General features: G+C 44.2%; 1 protein-coding gene across 2 annotated transcripts in view; it reads right to left on the bottom strand.

Annotated features, from left to right (window-relative positions):
* The window catches only part of LOC139240186 (NAD(P) transhydrogenase, mitochondrial-like), a 286,175-nt gene that overhangs the window by 131,212 nt on the left and 129,493 nt on the right, over positions 1–25,470 (bottom strand). For both annotated transcript variants that reach the window (XM_070868615.1, XM_070868624.1), the window contains exons 7-8: positions 14,389–14,576; positions 557–690 (exon numbers count right to left, since the gene is read on the bottom strand). In XM_070868615.1, the coding sequence (XP_070724716.1) occupies positions 557–690; positions 14,389–14,576 (322 nt within the window). The remainder of the gene's footprint in view (positions 1–556; positions 691–14,388; positions 14,577–25,470) is intronic.

The raw sequence follows: 25,470 nt of genomic DNA, 5'->3' as shown, positions 1-25,470 counted from the left end.
GTGCACAAAAGCTAAAACTGGGTATGGTTGGAAGTTCTACACACAAGGATAATCAACATTTGATGTTGTTTTCTGTGCAGGGGAGAAGAGGTGCAAAACTTAGCTTCATTCAAAATACAGTCAGGTGACATGATGGGAAATGCAATTTATTTTAATTGTAAATGGATAATCTAAAAAAGGCTGAATGGCCTCCTACTGCATCTGTATTTATTTTATGATTTGTAACAGTAACTCAAATTTTATTTAATATAGCATTCAGTTGTTTATAAAATAGAAAGCTACCATTATATTATAGACAATCATTCATAAAATCAAGTCTCGTTGGGGTTCTACATCCAGTAAAGTCCATGCAGAATAGATGCAATCTCATTGTTTAAAGTATTTAAAAAAATTAAAAATCAAAAACATGACGACACAAGGTCAGTTTCCTGTAACAATGGTTAGCTTTTATAAGAGTATGATTCTTCAATTACTGTAAATAGTAACTTCATAAAATGTGTACAATGGGCTTATGTGTACAGTTGTGCATCAGGAACACCCACTTCCACTTCCATACCTTGTGTATATAAAGCTCCCCGGGTTTAGTGGTTTCAATGTTCCCTCCAGTTTCAGAAGCCAGATCCACAACAACAGATCCATCTTTCATCGACTCAACCATTTCCCTGGTAATCAATACAGGAGCTTTCTTGCCTGCAGAGATATTGAACTAGATTTTATAACTGGATGAAGGCTTTCGACCAGAGCCCTGCCATCAGTTCTGGTCACAATTAATAAATTAATTCTGTTGTACATGAGTGAAATTACCCATTGTAAAACAATGTCCGAAATAAAGCTGCTTTTTGACAGCAAGTTACCGCACTACTGAACTTTACAACATGATCCTACTTTATTTTATGAACTGAAAAATACCATTTAGCAATATTAGTAATCATAAATAAAATTAAGTACCAACCTAATAATGAACAGAGTATGTTTTCACTATCTTTTGGTTTATTAATATTCAGCTATCGCATATCTACTTATTAGTAACGTAGAAACATAGAAAATAGGTGCAGGAGTAGGTTATTCGGCCTTTCGAGCCTGCACCACCATTCAATATGATCATGGCTGGTCATGCAACTTCAGTAACCCATTCCTGCTTTCTCTCCATACCCCTTGATCCCTTTAGCCGTGAGGGCCACATCTAACTTCCTTTTGAATATATCGAACAAACTGAACCCAACAACTTTCTGTGGTAGAGAATTCAACATGCGCACAACTCTCTGAGTGAAGAAGTTTCTCCTCATCTCTAAATGGCTTACCCCTTATCCTTAGACTGTGACCCCTGGTTCTGGACTTCCCCAACATCGGGAACATTCTTTCTGCATCTAACCTGTCCAATCCCGTCAGAATTTTATATGTTTCTATGAGATCCCCTCTCATTCTTCTAAATTCTATTGAATATAAGTCTAGTCAATCCAGTCTTTCTTTATATGTCAATCCTGTCATCCCGGGAATCAGTCTGGTGAACCTTCGCTGCATTCCCTCAATAGCAAGAATGTCCTTCCTCAGATTAGGAGGACAAAACTGTACACAATATTGACGGTGTGGCCTTACCAAGGCCCTGTACAACTGTAGTAAGACCTCCTTGCTCCTATACTCGAATTCTCTTGCTATGAAGGCCAACATGCCATTTGCCTTCTTCACCGCCTGCTGTACCTGTCTGCCAAACTTCAATGACTGATGTACCATGACAACCAGGTCTCGTTGCACCTCCCCCTTTACCAATCTGTCACCATTCAGATAATAATCAGCCCTCCTGTTTTTACCACCAAAGTGGATAACCTCAGTTATCCACATTATACCGCATCTGCCACTCACCTAACCTGTCCAAGTCACCCTGCTGCCTCTTAGCATCCTCCTCACAGCTCACACTGCCACCAGCTTAGTGTCATCTGTAAACTTGGAGATATTACATCCAACCTACTTAGCAAGCAAGCAGAATTGAAAGATTTTAAAAAAACTAATGATATCTTAATACTTTTAGTTTTTTATACTCTTTTAGTTTTACAAGCAAACTGCACAATTATAGCCCAACACTTCTAAGGACTTGAAGTTAACATTAAGAGGATAACAGTCCATTTATACAACACTATTTCTTTTCTAGAAACCTTCATTTCGAGAGGAACATTTATATAAATTCAGATTAAGTTGATTTCTATCAGAAATATTAGTTCACCATTTTATTTTTCAGCAAATTTGACTGTTTTCATTTTATTTGTAATCTTTTGCTCAGGTGATATGAACATACAAAAATGAAGACAAAGAAAGACCACACTCATCATCATCATAGGCAGTCCCTCAAAATCGAGGAAGACTTGCTTCCACTCTAAAAGTGAGTTCTCAGGTGTGGGAATTAGTCTCTGTCACAGGTGGGGCAGACAATGGTTGAAAGAAGGGGTGGGTGGGGAGCCTGGTTTGCCGCACGCTCTTTCCGCTGTCTGCGCTTGATTTCTGCATGCTCTCGGCGACAAAACTCGAGGTGCTCAGCGCCCTCCCGGATGCTCTTCCTCCATTTTGGGCGGTCCTGGGCCAGGGATTCCCAGGTGCCAGTGGGAATGTTGCACTTTATCAAGGAGGCTTTGAGGGTGTCCTTGAAACGTTTCCTCTGCCCATCTGGGGCCGTTTGCCATGTAAGAGTTCCAAGTAGAGCGCTTGATTAGGGAGTCTCGTGTCGGGCATGCGGACAATGTGGTCCGCGCAACGGAAATGGCCAACGGCCACCCCATGTTAAAAGAACTCACGCACAGGTATCTTCCATCTTCAAAATGAAGTTCGGGACCTGGAACGTCAGGACCCTCATGGACAACCCCAACAGTGACAGAAAGACCACTCTACCATACACGTGGCTTAAGTTATAGGACACGAGGCCAAATAATATGGTATGGAACGGCATAGAACTAGTAAGCTGAGTGAGTCTGATAGCAGATTAATATACTGCACCATGGAGTCGTAGCATATCATTTACCCATAGCTCATCACAAGGTAAGTTCCGAATCTCAGCTAGATGGTCTGCTCACTTAACCATGGGTCATTTTATTAAAGGGGCAATTATTTTTTTTAAACTTGTCTATTTGTCAACCTGATTCTTAGTTGATCTGAAATTCTCAGAATAATGGAAATATAGGTTGGTGACCACAATGCAAAATTTAACATACTTTTTTCTGAAATTTGTCCTCAGGGTGTGGCTGAAAATGGTATGGCTGCATTTATTAGCCATCTCCATTTGCCCTGAGAAGGTGTTGGAGGGCCTTCCCCGTGAACTGCAGTGCTTGTGCTGATGGTATTCCCAAAATGGTGCTACGTAGGGAATTCCAAAATTTTGAACCAGCAATGGTGAAGGAGCTGCAGCATATCAACCAAGTCAGAATGATGTGCAACTTGGAGAGGAACTTACAGGTGATGGTGTTCTCATGACACTGCTGTTCTTATTTTTCTTGATGGTATAGGCCACAGGGCTGAGGTGCTATCACAGTAAGTTGGTACGTTGCTGCAGTGCATCCTGTAGATAGTACACACTGCAGTGTGGCGTTGGAGGAGTGGATGATTATTAAGTCCACTGGCAGGGGCGAGGATCAAGTGGACTTCTCTGTTCTGTAAGGTGTAGCCTTATCAAGTATTGTTGCAACTGCACCCATCCAGCTGAGTGAAGAGCATTCCATTACACTCCTGATTTAAGATGAGGAGAAGTTTTGAGGGGTTAGGAGGTGAGAAAAGAAAGACTTACATTTATATAGTGCTTTTCACGACCACGGGACATTACAAAGCACTTCACAACCAAATAAGTATTTTCAAAGTGTAGTCACTGTTGTAATGTAGGAAACAAGACAGCTAATATCCATACAGCAAGCTCCCACAAACAGCAATGTGATAATGACCAGATAAACCGTTTATTAGTAACGCTGATTGAGGGATAAATATTGGCCAGGACACTGGGGATAACTCCCCTGCTCTTCTTCGAAATAGTGCCCTGGCATCTTTTGCGTCGACTTGAGAGAGCAGACGCGGCTTCAGTTTAACGTCTCATCCTAAAGACGGCACCTCCGACAGTGCAGCACTCCCTCACAGTACTGCCTAGATTTTTGTGTTCCAAGACTCTGAAGTGGGACCTGAATCTTCTGACTTAGAGAAGAGTGCTACCAACTGAGCCACGACTGACACAACTGAGCCACTCATTGCTCTTGCTCTTGTAGCCTTGTTATTAGTACATCTGGTCCAGTTAAACTTCTGGTCAATGGTGACTCCCAGATTGTTGCTGGTGGTGGGAGACTCAATGACGGGTGGTGCCACTGAAGGTTAGGGAGAGGTGGTTGCTTTTATTGTTGGAGATGGTCATTACCTGACACTTTTGTTCACGAATCTTGTCAGCCCAAACCTGCTGTTGTTCAGGTCCGGCTGTAGGCTGACATGGGCTAATTTATTACTGGAGGAGTCGTGAGTGGCCCTGAACATCGGTAACATCGGTGAGCAACCCCAACCTTATGATGGAGGAAAAGCTAATTGATGAAGTAGCTGAAGATAGTTGGGCCGAGGACACATCGCTGAAGAATTCCTGTAGCAATGTCGTGCGGCTACAATGAGTGACCTCAATAACAATCACACCACATAAAATTTACAGCACAGAAGGTGGCCATTTCGGCCAATCGTGTCAATGTTGAACCTTAATCCTGTTTCCCATTCAAAGACGAGAGCATTCTGTCTGAATGAACCTACTTCGGTAAATGGGACTGTCTCAAATAGTTTGAAGTTGAGATTCTTCTAAATTTATAAGAAAACCTGGTTTCCTCAGAAGAATTGAGATCCATTGAATGGATGTTCTTGTGGAAATGTGAGAAGGATTCTCTGTCAGAGATTTCAATACACCAGCAGGTGCCTGAATCTGACAAATACCTTCACGACTGAAAGGCGTTTAGTGAATGTTGTGTAAGCAGTGACCCCACATGAGTTGACCTGGTTTCTGAAGGTAGTTCTGGTGCTAAACACTGGTGAAAATTCCAATTGTGATAAGACACTAGTGTCAACCTGAAGGTGGCTACTGTCAGGTGGTGCAAACAATTGACCCACACACAGTGATAGCACTGTCTGTATGCAGGTTGAAGACTTCAAAGGTATACAGCATGGGTTTACAAACTGGGGTTCCTGTACTCAAATTAGTCCATAAGAGATCACTGCAGCCGTGTGAAATCAGTATCTTCTGCCAGATTTGTGAGTTATTTGATCAGCATGTTATTTCTGTTAGCATACATTCATCAATAAAAAAATATTTTCTGCAATGTGAGCACGATTTTGTTTCAAGTAACTGGCAGTGTCGTTACTTAGGACAGTGGTCCCAGGAATGTGCCAATATTCTACGAAGGAAAGTTTTCACATTTCTGGGATGTAGTCCCGCTTTGACACCAATGTCTGGGGAGGATAGTAAATGCAGAAACTGGGGTTTCAGCAGTCTTGCAAGCTGTCTCAGACAAAAGTGAATGAGTCTAAGAGAATCCTAATGCCTGATATAGTCAGATGAGTTAGTATTGAATGATGGATTCATCTTTGCTGAGCTATTAAATCAAATTATTTTTCTAATCTGGAAGCATGTTGCTTTACTTCGAAATGATTTGTTTTGGTCTGGCTTCTTATTTCTCATTTAGTGTTATATGAGTTGGAGGGATATATTTTAGCACTTTAGTGCTGAAGATAGCAATTTACCCCACATCCTAATTTTAGACAATTCTTTCATTCAAATTTTAGTCATGTTTATGTTCAATCATAAATACGTTGTTAAAAATGTACATGTTTTTTTTACAGCACTGAAACAGGCCATTCATCCCAACAGGTCGATGCCGGTGTTTATGCTCCACACGAGCCTCCTCCCACCCTTCTTCATCTAACTCTAACAGCATGTTCCTCTATTTCTTTCTCTCTCGTGTTTATCTAGCTTCACCTTAAATGCATCAATGCTATAAACCTCGACTACTCCTTGTTCCCCAATCTAACCATTCTCTGAGTAAAGGCGTTTCTCCGAATTCCCGATTGGATTTATTAGTGACTATCTTACATTTATGGTCCCTTGTCCCCTGCAAGTGGAAATATCTTCTCTACATCTACCCTGTCAAACTCTTTCATAATCTTAAAGACCTTTATCAGATCACCCTGATTTCATTTTTGTTTTCCATGTTTCCATACAACTTTCAATACCACGAGAAATGTTGAGAATTAAAACTTAAATTACAACTAAGACTTCATCTGTCTCATTCAAGTTCCCACATTTGTTACAGTTGTTTTAGTCTTGAACAAATGTTGAACAAATCTTTTTTATAAGCTTCATAAAAAGTATAGATCTAATTTTCCTCTTAAGTTAATGAAAATACAGTCATTTTCACCGACACTGCCTGAAGATTGAGCTGTGCTTCCTGAATAGATCAGAACTCAAAGGTCACTCTTGTATTTGGAAGGCTTGAGCCTGGGCATTCTTGTCAACACGGTAGCTGCGAGGAAAGACTAAGGGGATGTAATTAGGGAGCGGCCCGTTTGGGGCGTTAACTTTTAAAAGTTTCAAAAATTAGCTCCAGGTGCGAATAGAAACATAGAAACATAGAAATTTACAGCGCAGAAGGAGGCCATTTCGGCCCATCGTGTCCACGCCAGCTGACAAAGAGCCGCACGACCCCTGGTCAGCAGCCCTGACTACTATGTGTGCGGGAAGTGTGTCCAGCTGCAGCTCCTGACAGACCGCATGACGGCACTAGAGCTGCGGATGGACTCACTCTGGAGCATGAGCGATGCTGAGAATGTTGTGGATAGCACATTTAGTGAGTTGGTCACACCGCAGGTAAGGGTTAGGACAGATAGTGAATGGGTGACCAAGAGACAAAGCAAGAGCAGGAAGGGAGTGCAGGAGTCCCCTGCGGTCATCTCCCTCCAAAACAGATATACCGTTTTGGATACTATTGGGGAGATGACTTACCAGGGGAAGGCACCAGCATCCAGGTTCATGGCACCATGGGTGGCTCTGCTGCACAGAAGGGCGAGAAAAAGAGTGGGAGAGCTATAGTGATAGGGGACTCTATTGTAAGGAGAATAGATAGGAGCTTCCGCGGCCGCGACCGAGACTCTAGGATGGTATGTTGCCTCCCTGGTGAAAGGGTCAAGGATGTCTCGGAGTGACTGCAGAGCATTCTGGAGAGGGAGGGTGAACAGCCATTTGTCGTGGTACATGTAGGTACCAACGATATAGGTAAGAAGCGGGAAGAGGTCCTACAAGCTGAATTTAGGGAGCTAGGAGTTAAATTAAAAAGTAGGACCTCAAAGGTAGTAATCTCTGGATTGCTACCAGTGCCACGTGCTAATCAGAGGAGAGGGAGCAGGATAGTTAGAATAAATACGTGGCTTGAGCAGTGGTGCAAGAGGGAGGGATTCAAATTCCTGGGACATTGGAACCAGTTCTGGGGGAAGTGGGACCTGTACAAAAGGGACGGTCTGCACTTGGGCAGGACTGGAACTGATGTCCTGGGGGTAACATTTGCTAATGCAGTTCGGGAGTGTTTCAACTAATATGGCAGGGGGATGGGAACCTATGCAGCGAGATAGGGCGAAGTAATATGGAGTCAGAAACAGATGGTTGAAAGGTAAAAAGCAATAGTGGAAGGCCGAGTAAACAAAGGCAAGAAACAAAAAGGGCCACACGACATCATAATTCTAAAAGACAAAGGGTATTAAAAAAACAAGCCTGAAGGCTTTGTGTCTTAATGCAAGGAGTATCTGTAATAAGGTGGATGAATTAACTCTGCAAATAGATGTTAACAGATATGATGTGATTGGGATTACAGAGACGTGGCTCCAGGATGATCAGGGCTGGGAACTCAATATCCAAGGGTATTCATCATTCAGGAAGGATAGAATAAAAGGAAAAGGAGGTGGGGTAGCATTGCTGGTTAACGAGGAGATTAATACAATAGTTAGGAAGGACATTAGCTTGAATGAAGTGGAATCTATCTGGGTAGAGCTGCAGAACACCAAAGGGCAAAAAACGTTAGTGGGAGTTGTGTACAGACCTCCAAACAGTAGTAGTGATGTTGGGGAGGGCATCAAACAAGAAATTAGGGGTGCATGCAATAAAGGTGCAGCATTTATCATGGGTGACTTTAATATGCATATAGATTGGGCTAACCAAACTGGAAGCAAGACGGTGGAGGAGGATTTCCTGGAGTGCATAAGGGATGGTTTTCTGGACCAATATGTCGAGGAACCAACTAGGGGGGAGGCCATCTTAGACTGGGTGTTGTGTAATGAGAGAGGATTAATTAGCAATCTTATTGTGCGAGGCCCCTTGGGGAATAGTGACCATAATATGGTGGAATTCTACATTTGGATGGAGAATGAAACAGTTAATTCAGAGACCATGGTCCAGAACTTAAAGAAGGGTAACTTTGAAGGTATGAGGTGTGAATTGGCTAGGATAGATTGGCGAATGATACTTAAGGGGTTGACAGTGGATGGGCAATGGCAGACATTTAGAGACCACATGGATGAACTACAACAATTGTACATCCCTGTCTGGCGTAAAAATAAAAAAGGGAAGGTGGCTCAACCGTGGCTATCAAGGGAAATCAGGGATAGCATTAAAGCCAAGGAAGTGGCAAAGAAATTGGCCAGAATTAGTAACGAACCCGGGGACTGGGAGAAATTTAGAACTCATCAGAGGAGGACAAAGCATTTGATTAGGGCAGGGAAAATAGAGTATGAGAGGAAGCTTGCAGGGAACATTAAAGTGGACTGCAAAAGCTTCTATAGATATGCAAAGCGAAAAAGGTTAGTAAAGACAAACGTAGGTCCCTGCAGTCAGAATCAGGGGAAGTCAAAATGGGGAATAAAGAAATGGCAGACCAATTGAACAAGTACTTTGGTTCGGTATTCACTAAGGAGGATACAACCAACTTTCCGGATATAAATGGGGTCAGAGGGTCTAGTAAGAAGGAGGAACTGAGGGAAATCCTTATTAGTCAGGAAATTGTGTTGGGGAAATTGATGGGATTGAAGGCCGATAAATCCCCAGGGCCTGATGGACTGCATCCAAGAATACTTAAGGAGGTGGCCTTGGAAATAGCAGATGCATTGACAGTCATTTTCCAACATTCCATTGACTCTGGATCAGTTCCTATGGAGTGGAGGGTAGCCAATGTAACCCCACTTTTTAAAAAAGGAGGGAGAGAGAAAACAGGGAATTATAGACCGGTCAGCCTGACATCGGTAGTGGTTAAAATGATGGAATCAATTATTAAGGATGTCATAGCAGCGCATTTGGAAAGAGGTAATATGATAGGTCCAAGTCAGCATGGATTTGTGAAAGGGAAATCATGCTTGACAAATCTTCTGGAATTTTTTGAGGATGTTTCCAATAGAGTGGACAAGGGAGAACCAGTTGATGTGGTGTATTTGGACTTTCAGAAGGCTTTCGACAAGGTCCCACACAAGAGATTAATGTGCAAAGTTAAAGCACAAGGGATTGGGGGTAGTGTGCTGACGTGGATTGAGAACTGGTTGGCAGACAGGAAGCAAAGAGTAGGGAGTAAATGGGTACTTTTCAGAATGGCAGGCAGTGACTAGTGGGGTACCGCAAGGTTCTGTGCTGGGCCCCAGCTGCTTACATTGTACATTAATGATTTAGACGAAGGGATTAAATGTAGTATCTCCAAATTTGCGGATGACACTAAGTTGGGTGGCAGTGTGAGCTGCGAGGAGGATGCTATGAGGCTGCAGAGTGACTTGGATAGGTTAGGTGAGTGGGAAAATGCATGGCAGATGAAGTATAATGTGGATAAATGTGAGGTTATCCACTTTGGTGGTAAAAACAGAGAGACAGACTATTATCTGAATGGTGACAGATTAGGAAAAGGGGAGGTGCAACAAGACCTGGGTGTCATGGTACATCAGTCATTGAAGGTTGGCATGCAGGTACAGCAGGCGGTTAAGAAAGCAAAAGGCATGTTGGCCTTCATAGCGAGGGGATTTGAGTACAGGGGCAGGGAGGTGTTACTACAGTTGTACAGGGCCCTTGGTGAGGCCACACCTGGAGTATTGTGTACAGTTTTGGTCTCCTAACTTGAGGATGGACATTCTTGCTACTGAGGGAGTGCAGCGAAGGTTCACCAGACTAATTCCCGGGATGGCGGGACTGACATATCAAAAAAGACTAGATCAACTGGGCTTGTATTCACTGGAGTTCAGAAGAAAGAGAGGGGATCTCATAGAAACGTTTAAAATTCTGACAGGTTTCGACAGGTTAGATGCAGGAAGAATGTTCCTCGTGTTGGGGAAGTCCAGAACCAGGGGTCACAGTCTAAGGATAAGGGGTAAGCCATTTAGGACCGAGATGAGGAGAAACTTCTTCACCCAGAGAGTGGTGAACCTGTGGAATTCTCTACCACAGAAAGTTGTTGAGGCCAATTCACTAAATATTTTCAAAAAGGAGTTAGATGTAGTCCTTACTACTAGGGGGATCAAGGGGTATGGCGAGAAAGCAGGAATGGGGTACTGAAGTTGCATGTTCCGCCATGAACTCATTGAATGGCGGTACAGGCTTGAAGGGCCGAATGGCCTACTCCTGCACCTATTTTCTATGTTTCTATGTTAAATATAAACCTATGAACAATGACGGAAAGGCAAAGAGCACCCAGTCCAACCAGTCCACCTCACACAACTGTGACACCCCTTATACTGAAAACCTTTACACTCCACCCCAACCTTGCAAACTTTAAAACATTTGCCGTGTGCGTTCCAGGAAGGAAGTGGAGCATTAAATCAAGCACTCCACTTCCTTCCTGGAGTGCAATCGGCAGCAGGTGGGGTTGTGAGTGGAGCAGCGGGGCTGTGAAGCGCCGCCGCATTGAAAGGCTCCTTCTCTCCCTTAAAGGGAAGGGCCATCGCTGCAGGCTCTGCAAAGGGAAAAAACTTACCTTCTCCACGACAGCAGCCGTGATCCCACCCGATCAGCAGAATGCCTGCTGATCGATCACAGGCAGCATCCCGCGAAAAATCCTGCAAGAGAGAAGGTAAGTTTTCTTTTACTTACCTCGGCCACCTCGCCTTTAAGCATAGCCCCTGAAGCGGCTGGCCGCCCGATGCACGCCTCCTGCAGCTGTCGGTGTTTTCCACCGGTGACACTGCAGGGGGCGGAACGCAGGTTTGCATGACAATGACGTCACGATCTCCGGGCGAAGGAGATCGGGCCTTAACGCCATACCGCCGCCACAAAACTCCCGTCAAATTTAGCGGGAGTCGCTGATCTTGCCACGGCCAGTCGCAAACTCATTTGCGTCCCGCAGAGGCGCTAACAGGAGGTGCAAAGGAACCCAATTTCACCCCCTAAGAGTAATGTTCTACTGATTCCTTTGCTTACAAGACCATATAGTTAAGGATTCAGACTAAAAAATACTCTCTTTGCCATTCAGGTATTCCTCACAGTGTGGAAACTTGGCAAATAATAATTGGTTTTGGGAATCACAATTCCCCCCCCCCCCCCACCATTACATCACAGGATACCCCCACCGCCCAACCCCCTACCCCACCTCCCATGTGACCCTTCACTCCCATGCTCCCAGCCAACTTAATCAGGAATTTGAGAAAACTTGTCCAAATTGCCAATGTCACTTCTGTTTGACTTGCACAAGCCTGCAGCTTTAAAGCAAGGTTCAGAAGAGATAAGTACTGTATAGCTTTGCCCTCTTTTAAGTGCTTAGTTGTTATAGGTCTTATCTGAATCTCTTCTAATTAATTCCACATGTGCGGGTTCAGCTGGGACCAACTTTTCCTTACTAAAACTCCAAGATACTAGTCCTTCTAGTTAATCTAGGGCAATTACCTATTTTGGGCACCGAATCCACTGTTCTTTCAAGTGTTCATGTGTTCAGTAAAGTAATATATACCAGAGACCTGCAGACAAACCAGGTGGGGGAATGCTCGTTGCATCAACGATATAAATCCAGAATATCTGGCCTTACCACCCTCCGAGATCTCTGCGCTCCTCCAATTCAAATCCCTGATTTTCATCACACCACCACTGGTGGCCGTGCCTTCAGCTACTTAGGCCCTAAGCTCTAGAATTCCTTCCCTAAAGCTCGCCGCCTCTCTGTCTCTCTCTCTCTCCTCCTTTAAGGCGTTCCTTAAATCCTACTGCTTTGACCAAGCTTTCGATCATCTGTCTTAATATCTCCTTATGTGCCTCAGTGTCACATCGTGTCTGATGACACTACTGTGAAGCACTTTGTATGGTTTTAATACCTGAAAAATGCTATATAAATGAAAGTTATTGTTCTTGTTCTCGATTTGTGCCCAATAGTGGACAATTTCTGCCACGATTGAGCTTAGTACCTCAGCTTAGCCATAGCGACTAACAAAGACATACTGGGGCAATCTTCGACTACCGCCTGAAATGGGCGGCAAGTCGGCAGAGCAGCTGTGGCACCCGCCTGGAGCTGACTCCAAGAGGACCAAACAATTTTCGGGTTCCAGCCTTGTTTAAATTGCCCAGGCACAGGGGTGGGGGCCTGCCTCCAGCCACTGCAATATTAGGAGGCTTGTGCCAAAGAAAGGTAGAATCCTTGTGGGGGTTGGAAGGGAGAGACGGAACAACAGAGGTCAAGGCTGGGTTGATGAAAATGAAGAGAAACTCAATTTTCGAGTCCACTTGGGCCGGGTTGCCAGCATATACTGGCCGGGGCTTGGAGAACACATGCTCCAGCTACATCAGTCCATAAATATTAATCGGGATCATATTGACGTCATAGAACCCCAATTACCATTTAAAATGAGCCTCGCACCTGACACTTGGGCTGCAGGGAATCCATATCATCTGATGTTTCAGTAATCTGTTTGAGGGCGAAGGACTCTGGAGGAGGACGAGGAGAAAGCTAATGAGGGGAATGATAGCGATGGGGGCTGCACCCAAGAATTAAATTGCATAAATCACTTTTAGCTCAACTGAGACATTTAATGTCCCGTGGTGCAAGTTTAGATGCTGCTCCCAGCAGTGTTCCACTGACCCAGGTATAACCTTTTCCTCTCAAATATCACACATGTTCATGAAGCTTCTCATGCCTTCGAACCTATGGGCAAATGCAACTGGAGAGCAGTCTGATGCTTTATGGTAAGGGAGCTTTCAGGACAGTTGTTTTAGGTTGTTGTACATCAGAAAGAAGTAGGCTAGTAGAACTTGTGCCTTTATACAGCACAATAATAGGGGATCATGCAGCAGACAATTCCAATGTGATCATGAAACAAAGCCATGCAATGTCGAGAACCAATCAGGATTAGATATGTATTTATAATGTGAGGAATGCTGTCACTCCAAGAACTTTAAAAACCCAATACTTCCTGCTTCTTTAGACTAGAAATTGGCCTCCTTTGCGTCTCCTCTGGGGGGCGATAACGGGGCATTAACGGCTCTGTGCCCGGGCACGGCAAGAGTACCGACGCCCGCTAAATTCCCCTGGAGGTTTGCGGCGGCTGTAACCCCTATCACCATGATCTCCTGCGTCTGGAGATTGGGACGTCATCGTGCTGCGCATCGCCCCGGTAGCACCGCGGACCCAAACTTCGGTTCCGCCCCCGGCAGCATCGCCGGGCAATAACAGCAACAGCTGCAGGAGGCGTTGTTCGGGAGGCCGGCCGCTTTGGAGCGGTAATTAAGGGTAAGGCCACTTGTGTCCATAAAAAATATTTTTATACCCTTTATGTTGTGTTTTGAAAATCTTAATGTGCCGCGATCGATCAGTCCTGTACTCTGTAGAATGCTTGGGGCTGATCGTCACGAATCGCGGCTGCCATCGGCATCAAGGGACACGACTTCATCAAGAGCCTGCCACGATGGCCCTTCCCTTTAAGGGAGGGGAGGAGCTTCCGCTCCCAGCAGCGCTGCCCTCAACATTGTGCAGCATTGCACCGCTTACCACCCCTCTTGCCGGCTTTAGCGCTCCCAAGGGAAGTGGTAGCACTTGATTTAGCGACAAGTTATCACCTCAAACAGAACGCTACGCAATTTCACTCCCTTTATTGCTATTCTTCTCAGACATAAAACTTCCCAAACACAATCACGTTCAATAGGGATGTTCCTTCAAATAAAAGTTAACTCATTTTATATTTTGCATGTTTTGCTTGACTGTCCCTCTGTTCGGCACCTATGCAACCTCTACTTACTTCAAAATCCCATAACGAGATGCAGTTTTCTCCATGACTTTGCCGTGAATCCAATTTTGTGTTGAACTGGCAGGCAATATATTTGTTGCAAAGTGATAAATAGTAGGATGAGTACATCGACCTCCAAACAGTCCAACCTAATTCGAATATTTCTATTTTAAAATATCCTACCTGGAATAAGGGCCGTACTGATGACTATATCCACCTCTTGGCACTGCTTCGCAAACAGCTTCATCTCCGCCTCAATGAACTCCTTGGACATTACTTTGGCATAACCTCCTGTACCTTCTCCAGACTCTTCAACATTAATTTCCAGTGGCTCTGCACCCAAAGATTTAAACTGCTCAAGAGCTGCGGCTCTGGGAAAGAAAATCATAATTTAAAATTGAATACTGATTTTACAGATCCCAGGGCAGATCTTGACTTTGTGCGATAGTGATAGCGAGTCGGCAGCTCATTTTACATCTCTCCATCTCTCCCCATTTTTATTTCCATTGAAGTCCACTAACGCTCAAGTGCCCTACGTTTCATAAAATATATATATATATATATATACACACATATTTCTCCCCCTTCCCCCTGCCAATTGACATCCTATCGGGTTCAGATTTACAGGTGCCAATCACCAAGTAGACATTATTCACCTATGAGATTTCACAGTGACTGTTGGCAGGCTATTTGAGTTAAGGGCCTCACAGCCAAGCCTAATCTCTTGTTTAAAATGTGGTAAATAGTGAGCAGGATTGTAGCAGACTTCAGGAGGATATTCACAGACTGATGAAATGGGCAGAGACATGGCAGATCCAATTTAATCCAGATTAGTGTGAAGTGATGCATTTTGGGAGAAACAACATGAAGAGGCAGTATAATCTAAATACTGGTTGAGCCTACCTTATCCAGAACTCCCTTATCCAGAACCACCCCTCATCCAGAACCATTCCCGGCCACTGTGTGGTGCATGCGCAAAACTCCAACATGAACAAATTGAAGTCCTTCCTCGCTGCCAACTTCCGCAATCACTGGTCTGACCCCGTGATCCATCGTCTCCCCCCATGATCTCTCTGCCGCACTCCCAGCCACAAGCCAGCCAGCCCCGATAGCCCCTCATCAGTACCTGTACCATCCAATTTAACGTGACCACCCCTCATCCAGAAAAATCCCTAATCCAGAACAGGCCAGGTCCCGAGTGTTCCAGATAAGGGAGGTTCAACCTATAGTACTATTATGAGCAGGGTGCAAGAGTAGAGGGGCCTGGGGATGCATATTCACAAATTCTTGAAGATGGCAGGGCAAGTTGATAAGGCATATAACAAAGAGTATGGGATACTTGGCTTTATAAATAGGGGCATTAAATACAAAAACTAGGAAGTCATGCTGAAACTTTACAAATCACTGGTTAGGCCTCAGCTGGCGTATTGTGCTCAATTCTGGGAACCACACTTTAGGAAGGATGTCAAGGTCTTGGAGAGGGTACAGAAGAGATTTATCAGGATGATACCAGGGATGAGCAACTTCAGTTATGTGGAGAGACTGGAGAAGCTGGGAAGCTGGGAAGCTGATCTCCTTAGAACAGAGAAGATTAACTGGAGACCGAATAGAGGTATTCATAATTATGAGAGGTTTTTATAGATCAAGTCGGAAGAAATGGTTTCCTCTGTCAAGTGGGTCGGTAACCACAGGCCACAGATTTAAAATAATTGGCAATAGAACTAGAGGGGAATGAGGGAGACATTATTTCACACAGAGGGTTGTTAAGATCTGGAACGCACTACCTGAAATCAGATTAAATAGGAACTTTCAAAAGGCAATTGGACATGTATTTGAAGAGAACTAATTTGCAAGGTTATGGGGAAAAATCTGGGGTGTGGGACTAAATTGCTCTTTCAAAGAGCTGACAGAGGCGCGAGGGGCCGAATGGTTTCCTTCTGTGCTGTAAGATTCTATGATTCAACGTTCACACACACACTTCATGCAGGGGCTATAGACACCAATCAGTAGCAGGAACTATGGCTGATTTTCCCTTCTCCAACTCTCAATGTAGGACAGAAGACTTCAATGAAATACATTGCTGTGCACAGAATTTCTAGGTTCACAGCAGAGTTACGGATCAACTGTCCTTTGGTGGTAAAAGGCCATTCTGCCAAAAGGTGATGGCTGTACTTCAGTTCCGTTGGGGGTTTTTGTAATTTTTACACAGGAGGAGTCCTGATCAAATGGTGTCTTCAGGTGAACTGTAGTTAGACGCCGGGGGATATTTGAACTAGGGCATGTACATGTATTACAATCCCCATTTTCAGGTCAGACATTCTTCTAGTCCTGAGTTTAACTTGAACCTCGACGTCAGTGCGGAACCAGCAAGGCAAACGGCAGGCTCGCTCCGATTCACCAACATGAGGCCCAGGCCATTTTAACTCCTGAGCCTGATTACCACACTGATGCTGTGAAGGATGGAGGGTGGGATCGAGATGAAAGAGAGAAGATAGGAAGGCAAGATCAGAAAATTATGGGAGAGAAGAGAAGCAAATTTATATTCTCAAACTACCATAGTATCTCTGTATTACTAGTCCAGTAACACACCCACTGCACTACTGTACCCATGAATTAAATTGTGAAAGCAGGACAAGAAGACACATAAGATTTAGGACTTACGTCAGGAAATTCTTCTTCACACAAATAGTGATCACTGTGTGGATTGCATCCATGTCGAGTAGTGGAGGCAAAAAACCAGATACTACAATGGGGGCACTCTGGTATATCACTGGATGGATAAATTAGGAAGGGCTGAATGGCCTTCCTGGCATATAATCATCTTGTGACCACCTTGTTTCCCAGAAATCATTCAAAAGTTCCTTGAGGGACTGCAAGTATTAAGTCGCCACAACCTCCTCTGAAAGTCTGTTCTGCTGATCAATCATTGTCTAGGAAGAGTAAAATTCCTGGATATTAAGCCCCACCCTTTCTTTCCTCAGTTTGTACAGATGACCTAGTTCCATCTGTCCCCATCAGCTCAAACACACCTTGCACGATAAATGCCTGGATCAGATCCCCTCCAAGTCTCTGTCTCTCCGGTGAGTTCAAACCTAAGGCACCAAGTTTACCTTCATAGCTCAATGATCTCAGATTCTCAGATAATGAAGCAGTCCATGCCCAAAATACAGCAAGATCTGGACAACATAAAGGTTTGGGCTGATAAGTGCCAAGTAACATTTGCGCAACACAAGTGCCAGGCAATGGCTATCTCCAACAAGAGAGAGTGTAGCCACTGTCCCGTGGCAATCAACCGTATTACCATTGCCGAATCCCCCACCAGCAACATCCTGTGGTTCACCATTAATCAGCCACATAAATACTGTGGAAACAAGAGCAGGTCAGAGGCTGGGTATTCTGTGGCGAGTGTCTCCCCTCCTGACTCCCCAAAGTCTTTTTACTATCTACAAGGCACAAGTCAGGAGTGTGATGGAAAACTCCCCACTTGCCTGGATAGTGCAGTTCCAACAACACTCAAGAAGTTCAATACCTTGCAGGATAAAACAGCCCAGTTGATTGGCACCCCATTCACCACCTTAAGCATTCACTCCCTCCACCACCAGTGCACTGTGGATGCAGTGTTTACCAGCTGCAAGATGCACTGCAGCAACTCACCAAGGCTTCTTCGGCAGCACCTCCCCAGGTGATGTGTAATGAGAAAGGACTAATTAGCAATCTTGTTGTGCGACGCCCCTTGGGGAAGAGTGACCATAATATGGTAGAATTCTTTATTAAGATGGAGAGTGACACAGTTAATTCAGAGACTAGGGTCCTGAACTTAAGGAAAGGTAACTTCGATGGTATGAGGCGTGAATTGGCTAGAATAGACTGGCAAATGATACTTATAGGGTTGACGGTGGATAGGCAATGGCAAACATTTAAAGATCACATGGATGAACTTCAACATTTGTACATCCCTGTCTGGAGTAAAAACAAAACGAGGAAGGTGGCTCAACCGTGACTAACAAGGGAAATTAAGGATAGTGTTAAATCCAAGGAAGAGGCATATAAATTGGCCAGAAAAAGTAGCAAACCTGAGGACTGGGAGAAATTTAGAATACAGCAGAGAAGGACAAAGCGTTTAACTAGGAGGGGAAAAATAGACTATGGGCCCAAGTTTCCATATGATTTGCGCCTGATTTTTAGGAGCAACTGGTGGAGAACGGACTATCTTAGAAATCGCAATTCTCCACATTTTTTTTTCTGCAGTTCTAGTCAGGTAGAACAGTTCTACTTTGGAACAGAATTTTTTCTTCAAAAGGGGGCGTGTCCGGCCACTGACGCCTGATTTGAAAGTTTCCACAGTGAAAACGTACTCCAAACTAACTTAGAATGGAGCAAGTGAAGATTTTTGTAGAACTGAAAAAACCTTGTCTACACATTAAAAAATCAGGCGCAGGTTACAAATTAGGCGTCCAGAACGAGGTGGGGGGGGGAGGGGGGGGGGAAGTCATTAAATTCTACAATAAATCTTTATTTATACTTCTACAAATATTATACAAATAAATCCAACCTGAATAAACATTTATAAGCAAAGAAAAGATTAAATAAACCATCTTCCTACCTGTGTGAAAGTGCTTCAGCCAGCCTCACAAGTTCGTTCGTTCTTTCCCGACGGCGGGCGGGCACGACCGCAGCGGGGGGGGGGGGGGGGGGAGGAAGACGTTCCCCATGGCGGGCGGGAAGGAGACAGTGAGAAGGCTACAGGAAGCCTCAGTGCTGATGTGCTGATGGCAATGTGCTTTTATTAAAAAATGTTCAAAAATTAAACAGCTACAAAGAACTACAAAAATGGCCAAGTGCCAATGTTTCCTTCACACTGTGCGTGCGCGAATGCTCCAACGCGCACGCACAGCGTTGCCGGCAGGAAAAAAACTAATTTAAATAGTACCCGCCCCCTCCCACTTACAAAATCGGCGCGAGTGTAGGCTCCGCCCCCCTGGGCACCGCGCCAAACAGACAAGGAGCTGCAGGGCTCTCCAGAATCGCGAGTTTTTTTTCAGGCGCCATTTTAGGCGTGAAAAACGGGCGCCCAGCTCGGAGGGGCGCCCATTTTTTATCGTGTGGAAATTTGGGCCTTATGAGTGGAAGCTTGCCGGGAACATAAAAACTGACTGCAAAAGTTTCTATAGATGTGTGAAGAAAAAAAGATTAGTGAAGACAAACGTAGATCCCTTGCAGTCAGAATCAGGTGAACTTATAATGCGGAACAAAGAAATGGCAGACCATTGAACAAATATTTTGGTTCTGTCTTCACGAAGGAAGACACAAATAACCTTCCGGAAATACTAGGGGACCGAGGATATAGTGAGAAGGAGGAACTAAAGGAAATCCTTATTGGGCAGGAAATTGTGTTCGGGAAATTGATGGGATTGAAGGCCGATAAATCCCCGGGGCCTGATAGTCTGCATCCCAGAGTACTTAAGGAAGTGACCATAGAAATAATGGATGCATTGGTGATCATTTTCCAACAGTCTATCGACTCTGGATCAGTTCCTATGGACTGGAGGGTTGCTAATATAACATCACTTTTTAAAAAAAGAGAGAGAAAATGGGTAATTATAGACCGGTTAGCCTGACATCAGTAGTGGGGAAAATGTTGGAATTAATTATAAAAACTGTATTAGCAGCGCATTTGGAAAGCAGTGACAGGATCAGTCCAAGTCAGCATGGATTTATGAAAGGGAAATCATGCTTGACATATCTTCCGGAATTTTTTGAGGATGTAACTAGTAGAGTGGATAAGGGAAAACTGGTGGATGTGGTGTACTTGGACTTTGAAAAGGCTTTTGACAAGGTCCCACACAAGAGATTGGTGTGCAAAAATAAAGCACGTGGTAGCGGGGGTAATGTACTGATGTGGATAGAGAACTGGTTGGCAGACAGGAAGCAGAGAGTCGGGATAAACAGGTCCTTTTCAGAATGGCAGGCAGTGACTAGTGGGGTGCCACAGGGCTCAGTGCTGGGACCACAGCTATTTACAATGTACAGTAATGATTTAGATGAAGGAATTGAGTGCAATATCTCCAAGTTTGCAGATGACACTAAGCTGCGTGGCGGTGTGAGCTGTGAGGAGGACGCTAAGAGGCTGCAGAGTGACTTGGACAGGTTAGGTGAGTGGGCAAATGCATGGCAGATGTAGTATAATCGAGATAAATGTGAGGTTATCCTCTTTGGGGGCAAAAACACGAAGGCTGAATATAATCTGAATGGCGGCAGGTTAGGAAAAGGGGAGGTGCAGCGAGACCTGGGTGTCATGGTACATCAGTCATTGAAAGTTGGCATGCAGGTACAGGAGGTGGTGAAAAAGGCAAATGGTATGTTGGCCTTCATAGCTAGGGGATTTGAGTATGGGAGCATGGAGGTCTTACTGCAGTTGTACAGGGTCTTGGTGAGGCCTCACCTGGAATATTGTGTTCAGTTTTGTCCTCCTAGTCTGAGGAAGGACGTTCTTGCTATTGAGGGAGTGCAGCAAAGGTTCACCAGACTGATTCCAGGGATGACAGGACTGACATATGAGGAGAGACTGGATCCACTGGTCCTGTATTCACTGGAGTTTAGAAGGATGAGAGGGGATCTCATAGAGACAGGTTAGATGCAGGAAGACTGTTCCTGATGTTGGGGAAGTCCAGAACCAGGTGACACAGTCTAAGGATAAGGGGTAAGCCATTTAGGATTGAGATGAGGAGAAACTTCTTCACTCCGGAGTTGTTAACCTGTGGAATTCCCTACCGCAGAGTGTTGTTGATGCCAGTTCATTGGATATATTCAAGAGCGAGTTGGATATGGCCCTTACGGCTAAAGGGATCAAGGGGTATGGAGAGAAAGCAGGAAAGGGGTACTGAGGTGAATGATCAGCCATGATCTTATTGAATGGTGGTGCAGGCTCGAAGGGCCGAATGGCCTACTCCTGCACCTATTTTCTATGTTTCTATGTTAAACCCACGACCTCTACCATCTGGAAGGACAAAGGCAGCAGACTCATTGGAACACCATCACCTGCAAGTTCCCCTCCAAGTCACACACCATCTTGACTTAGAAATATATCGCCATTCCTTCCTCGTCACTGGGTCAAAATCCTGGAACTCGCTCCCGAACAACACAGTGGGAGTACCTTCACCGCAAGGGCTGCAAGAAGGCGGCTCACCACCACCTTCTCAGGAGCAATTAGGGATGGGCAATAAATGGTGGCCTTGCCAGCGACCCTCACATCCCAGGAACGAATAAAAAAAAATCTCAGGCTAGGGGTCATTTTCATTGTCCCTCTCTGCACCTTCCCCAGAGTCACAATGTCCTTCCTCAGGTGGTGGACGAAAGACTAAATTACAGAAACACTGGCCATGTGCAAGGGTGGAGGGGGGCGGGGCGGTGGGGAAGGAAAATTCAGAGCTCGAACATGAGCATTCCACTTAATGTGTAGCGTGTCAGGGAAATGGAATAAAGTCTTCTGAAAAGTACAATTTAGACCTAGTCAGATCAGCCTTAACAACTTCTCAATATAGAATGTAAAAGATTACTGCTCAGAAATAATATCCATTGTGAAACATTTCCTGTTACAAGTACTATTAACAGTTAACCTATAACTCTTGCAATCACTGCCGAGAATTTAACATTTTGAAACTTAAAATTTTGTTATTACAATTATATTGCTGCATTCTGTTATGTTAGTAAGCATCTGTTTCAAAATATACTTGTGGAAATTTATGGTTGTGGCTATTAATTTATGTGCATTTGTAAAATTGTTCAATCCAAACAAAGCCACATGAAAGGAAGATCCACAATATAAACGAGCACAATATGGGGCAAATCATCCCAAAAACCATTTAATGATCATCTCAGATAGTGGTGCCAAATTAGGACTCATGCAAATTTAATATGAAACGACGGTCCTGCCAGATGGGAACAAAGGAAGATACAGGACAAAACAGCAACACAGAAAATGTTTCAAATGGATTCTTAATTTATTTAAAGTTAAAGAAAATAGCATTGATTACAATTTTTTCTTCTTTCCCCACGAATTTTCTCCCTCCTCCTCTGTGGATCCCCCACCCACCATAGCCCGAGGCCAGAGCTCCTGGCCCCAATTCCAGGGATGGCTACATTTGCACAGCGGGGATGGGCACCAGCAGTACCTGGCCAGATCCGCCATGGTAATGCGGAGCAGCCCACGGTTGGTCACCAAGACCCGATGAGGCCGAAGGCAGATCATCACTTTTCTTCAGCCGTCAACTCCAAAATGAGCTTTTCAGCCTCCAAACAAGGTATTCAATTCACTCCAGGATCAGGATCTTAGTCTAGTAAAGGTCAGGCGCCTTTCAAAGGCTGAAGACATTCCTTCCTGTGCAATCACATCTTTCTTGTAATATGCTGCACACAGTACTCCTGTTGCGGCCTAACCAGTGTTTTATACAGTTCAAGCATAACCTCCTTGCTCTTGTATTCCATGCCTCGACTTATAAAGGCAAGTATTCCATAAGCCTTCTTAACCACCTTATCTACCTGGCCTGCTACCTTCAGGGATCTGTGGACCTGCACTCCAAGATCCCTTTGTTCCTTTACACTTTTCAGTGTCGTACCATTTAATGTGTAATCCCTTGCCTTGTTAGACCTCCTCAAATGCATTACCTCACACTTACCCAGATTGAATTCTATTTGCCACTGTTCTATCCACCTGACCAGTACATTGATATCTTCCTGCAGTCCGCAGCTTTCTTCTTCATTATCAACAACACAGCCTATTTTATTGTTATCTGTAAACTTCTTAATCATACCCCCAACATTCAAATCCAAGTCATTGATATATACCACAAAAAGCAAGGGACCCAGCACTGAGCCCTATGGAACCCCACTGGATACAGCCTTCCAGTCACAAAAACACCCATCAACCATTACCCTTTGCTTCCTGCCTCTGAGCCAATTTTGGATCCAACTTGCCACTTTACCCTGGATCCCATGGGCTAATACTTTCGTGGCCAGTCTGCCATGTGGGACCTTAGCAAAGAGCTTTGCTAAAATCCTTATACACTACATCATACGTACTGGCCTCGTTGATCCTCCTAGTTACCTCCTTGAAAAATTCAATCAAATTAGTCAGACACAAACTTCCCTTGACAAATCCATGCTGACTGTCCTTGATTAATCCATGTCTTTCCAAATGAAGATTTATCCTGTCCCTCAGGATTTATTCCAATAATTTTCCCACCACTGAGGTTAGGCTGACTGGCCTGTAATTACTTGATCTATCCTTTTCTAAACATTAGCAGTCCTCCAGTCCTCTGGCACCACACCTGTAGCCAGAGAGGATTGGAAAATAATGGTCAGAGCCTCTGCTATTTCGTCTTTTGCTTCTCTTAACAGCTTGGGATACATTTCATCCGGGCCTGGGAATTTATCCACTTTCAAAGCTGCTAAGTCCCTTAATACTTCCTCTCTCACTATGTTTATCTCGTCTAATATTTCACATCTCTCCTCCCTCATTGCAAAGTCTGCATCGCCCCTCTCTTTTGTGAAAACAGATGCAAAGTATTCATTTAGAATCCTACCGACATCTTCTGTCTCCACACACAGATTTCCTTTGTGGTCTCTAGTAGGCCCCACTCTTTCTCTACTTATCCTCCTGCTCTTAATGTTTTTATAAAACATCTTTGGATTTTCCTTGATTTTACTTGCCAACATTCTTTCATGCTCTCTCTTTGCTTTCCTGATATCTTTTTTAATTGCACCCCTGCACGTCTTATACTCTTCTAGAGTTTCTGCAGTGTTGAGATCTCGGTATCTGTCATAAGCTTCCCTTTTTTTTTTTATCTTACCCTGTATGTGCCTTGACATCGAGGGGGCTCTAGATTTGTTAGCCCAACCCTTTTTTTTAAGGGAACATACTTGCTCTGTACCCTCAGGATCTCCACCTTGAAAGCCGCCCACTACTCTGACACTGATTTACCATCAAGTAGCCGTTTCCAGTCCACTTTGGCCAAATCCCATCTCAGCTCAGCAAAATTGGCTTTAACTCAATTGAGAACTTTTATTCTTGGTCCCCCTTTGTCCTTTTCCATAACTACCCCAAATCTTACTGAATTATGATCACTCGCACCAAAATGCTCATCCTCTGATACCCCTTCCACCAGCCCCTCTTCATTCCCCAAAACCAAGTCCATAACCGCCCCCTCCCTTGTTGGGCTTGTTATATACTGGCCAAAGTTCTCCTGAATGCATTTTAGGAATTCCGCACCATCTGTACTATTCACATTACCTTTTTCCCAGTTAATATTAGGGTAGTTGAAATCCCCCACTATTACAGCTTTTTGGAGTGCCTGTCCACAGATCCCTGAAGTTATCAGGACAAGTAGATAAGGTGCTTAAGCAGGCATTCGGGATACTTGCCTTTATTAGCCAAGGCATGGATTATAAGAGCAGGGAGGTCATGCTTGAAATGTATAAAACATTAGTCAGGCCACAGCTACAGTACTGCGTACAAGAAAGAGGTGATTGCACTAGAGAGGGTACAGAGGAGATTTACGAGGATGTTGCCTGGACTGGAGAATTTTAGCTGTGAGGACAGATAGGATAGGCTTGGCTTGTTTTTTTTGGAACAGAGGATACTGAGAGGAGACCTGATTTAAGTGTATAAAATTATGAGGGGACTAGATAGAGTGAATAGGAAGGACCTGTTTCCCTTGGCATACTTGTCAACAACAAGGGGGCATAGATTTAAAGTAATTGGTAGGAGGTTTAAAGGGGATTTCAGAGGAAATGTTTCCACCCAGAGAATGGTGGGGGTCTGGAACTCTGCCTGAAAGGGTGGTAGAGGCAGAATCCCTCACCACATTTACAAAGTAATTGAATATGCACTTGAAGTGCTGTAACCTACAAGGCTACAGACCAAGAGCTGGAAAGTGGGATGTCGCTGGATTGCTCTTTGTCAGCAGGCACGGACACGATGGGCTGAATGGCCTCTGCCTGTGCTGTAAATTCTATGGGCTCAAGTTTCGGCCTGAGTTGCTCCTATTTTTTTGGAGCAACTAGTTTAGAATGGAGCATCTTAGAAATTGCAATCCTCGACATTTAGTTTGCTCCAGTTCAAGTGAGTTAGAATAGTTTCATTTTAGAACAGATTTTTTTTTTAAAGGGGGCGTGTCCAGCCACTTACACCTGTTTTGCAAGTTTAGGCAGCGAAAACTTACTCCAAACTAAATTAAAATGGAGTAAGTGTACATTTCTGTACGCTCA

Source organism: Pristiophorus japonicus, chromosome 2 (assembly GCF_044704955.1).
Source record: "Pristiophorus japonicus isolate sPriJap1 chromosome 2, sPriJap1.hap1, whole genome shotgun sequence".
Lineage (NCBI taxonomy): Eukaryota > Metazoa > Chordata > Chondrichthyes > Pristiophoridae > Pristiophorus > Pristiophorus japonicus.
The sequence above is the reverse complement of the archived record's forward strand: the minus strand, read 5'-3'. Positions and strand labels throughout refer to the sequence as shown.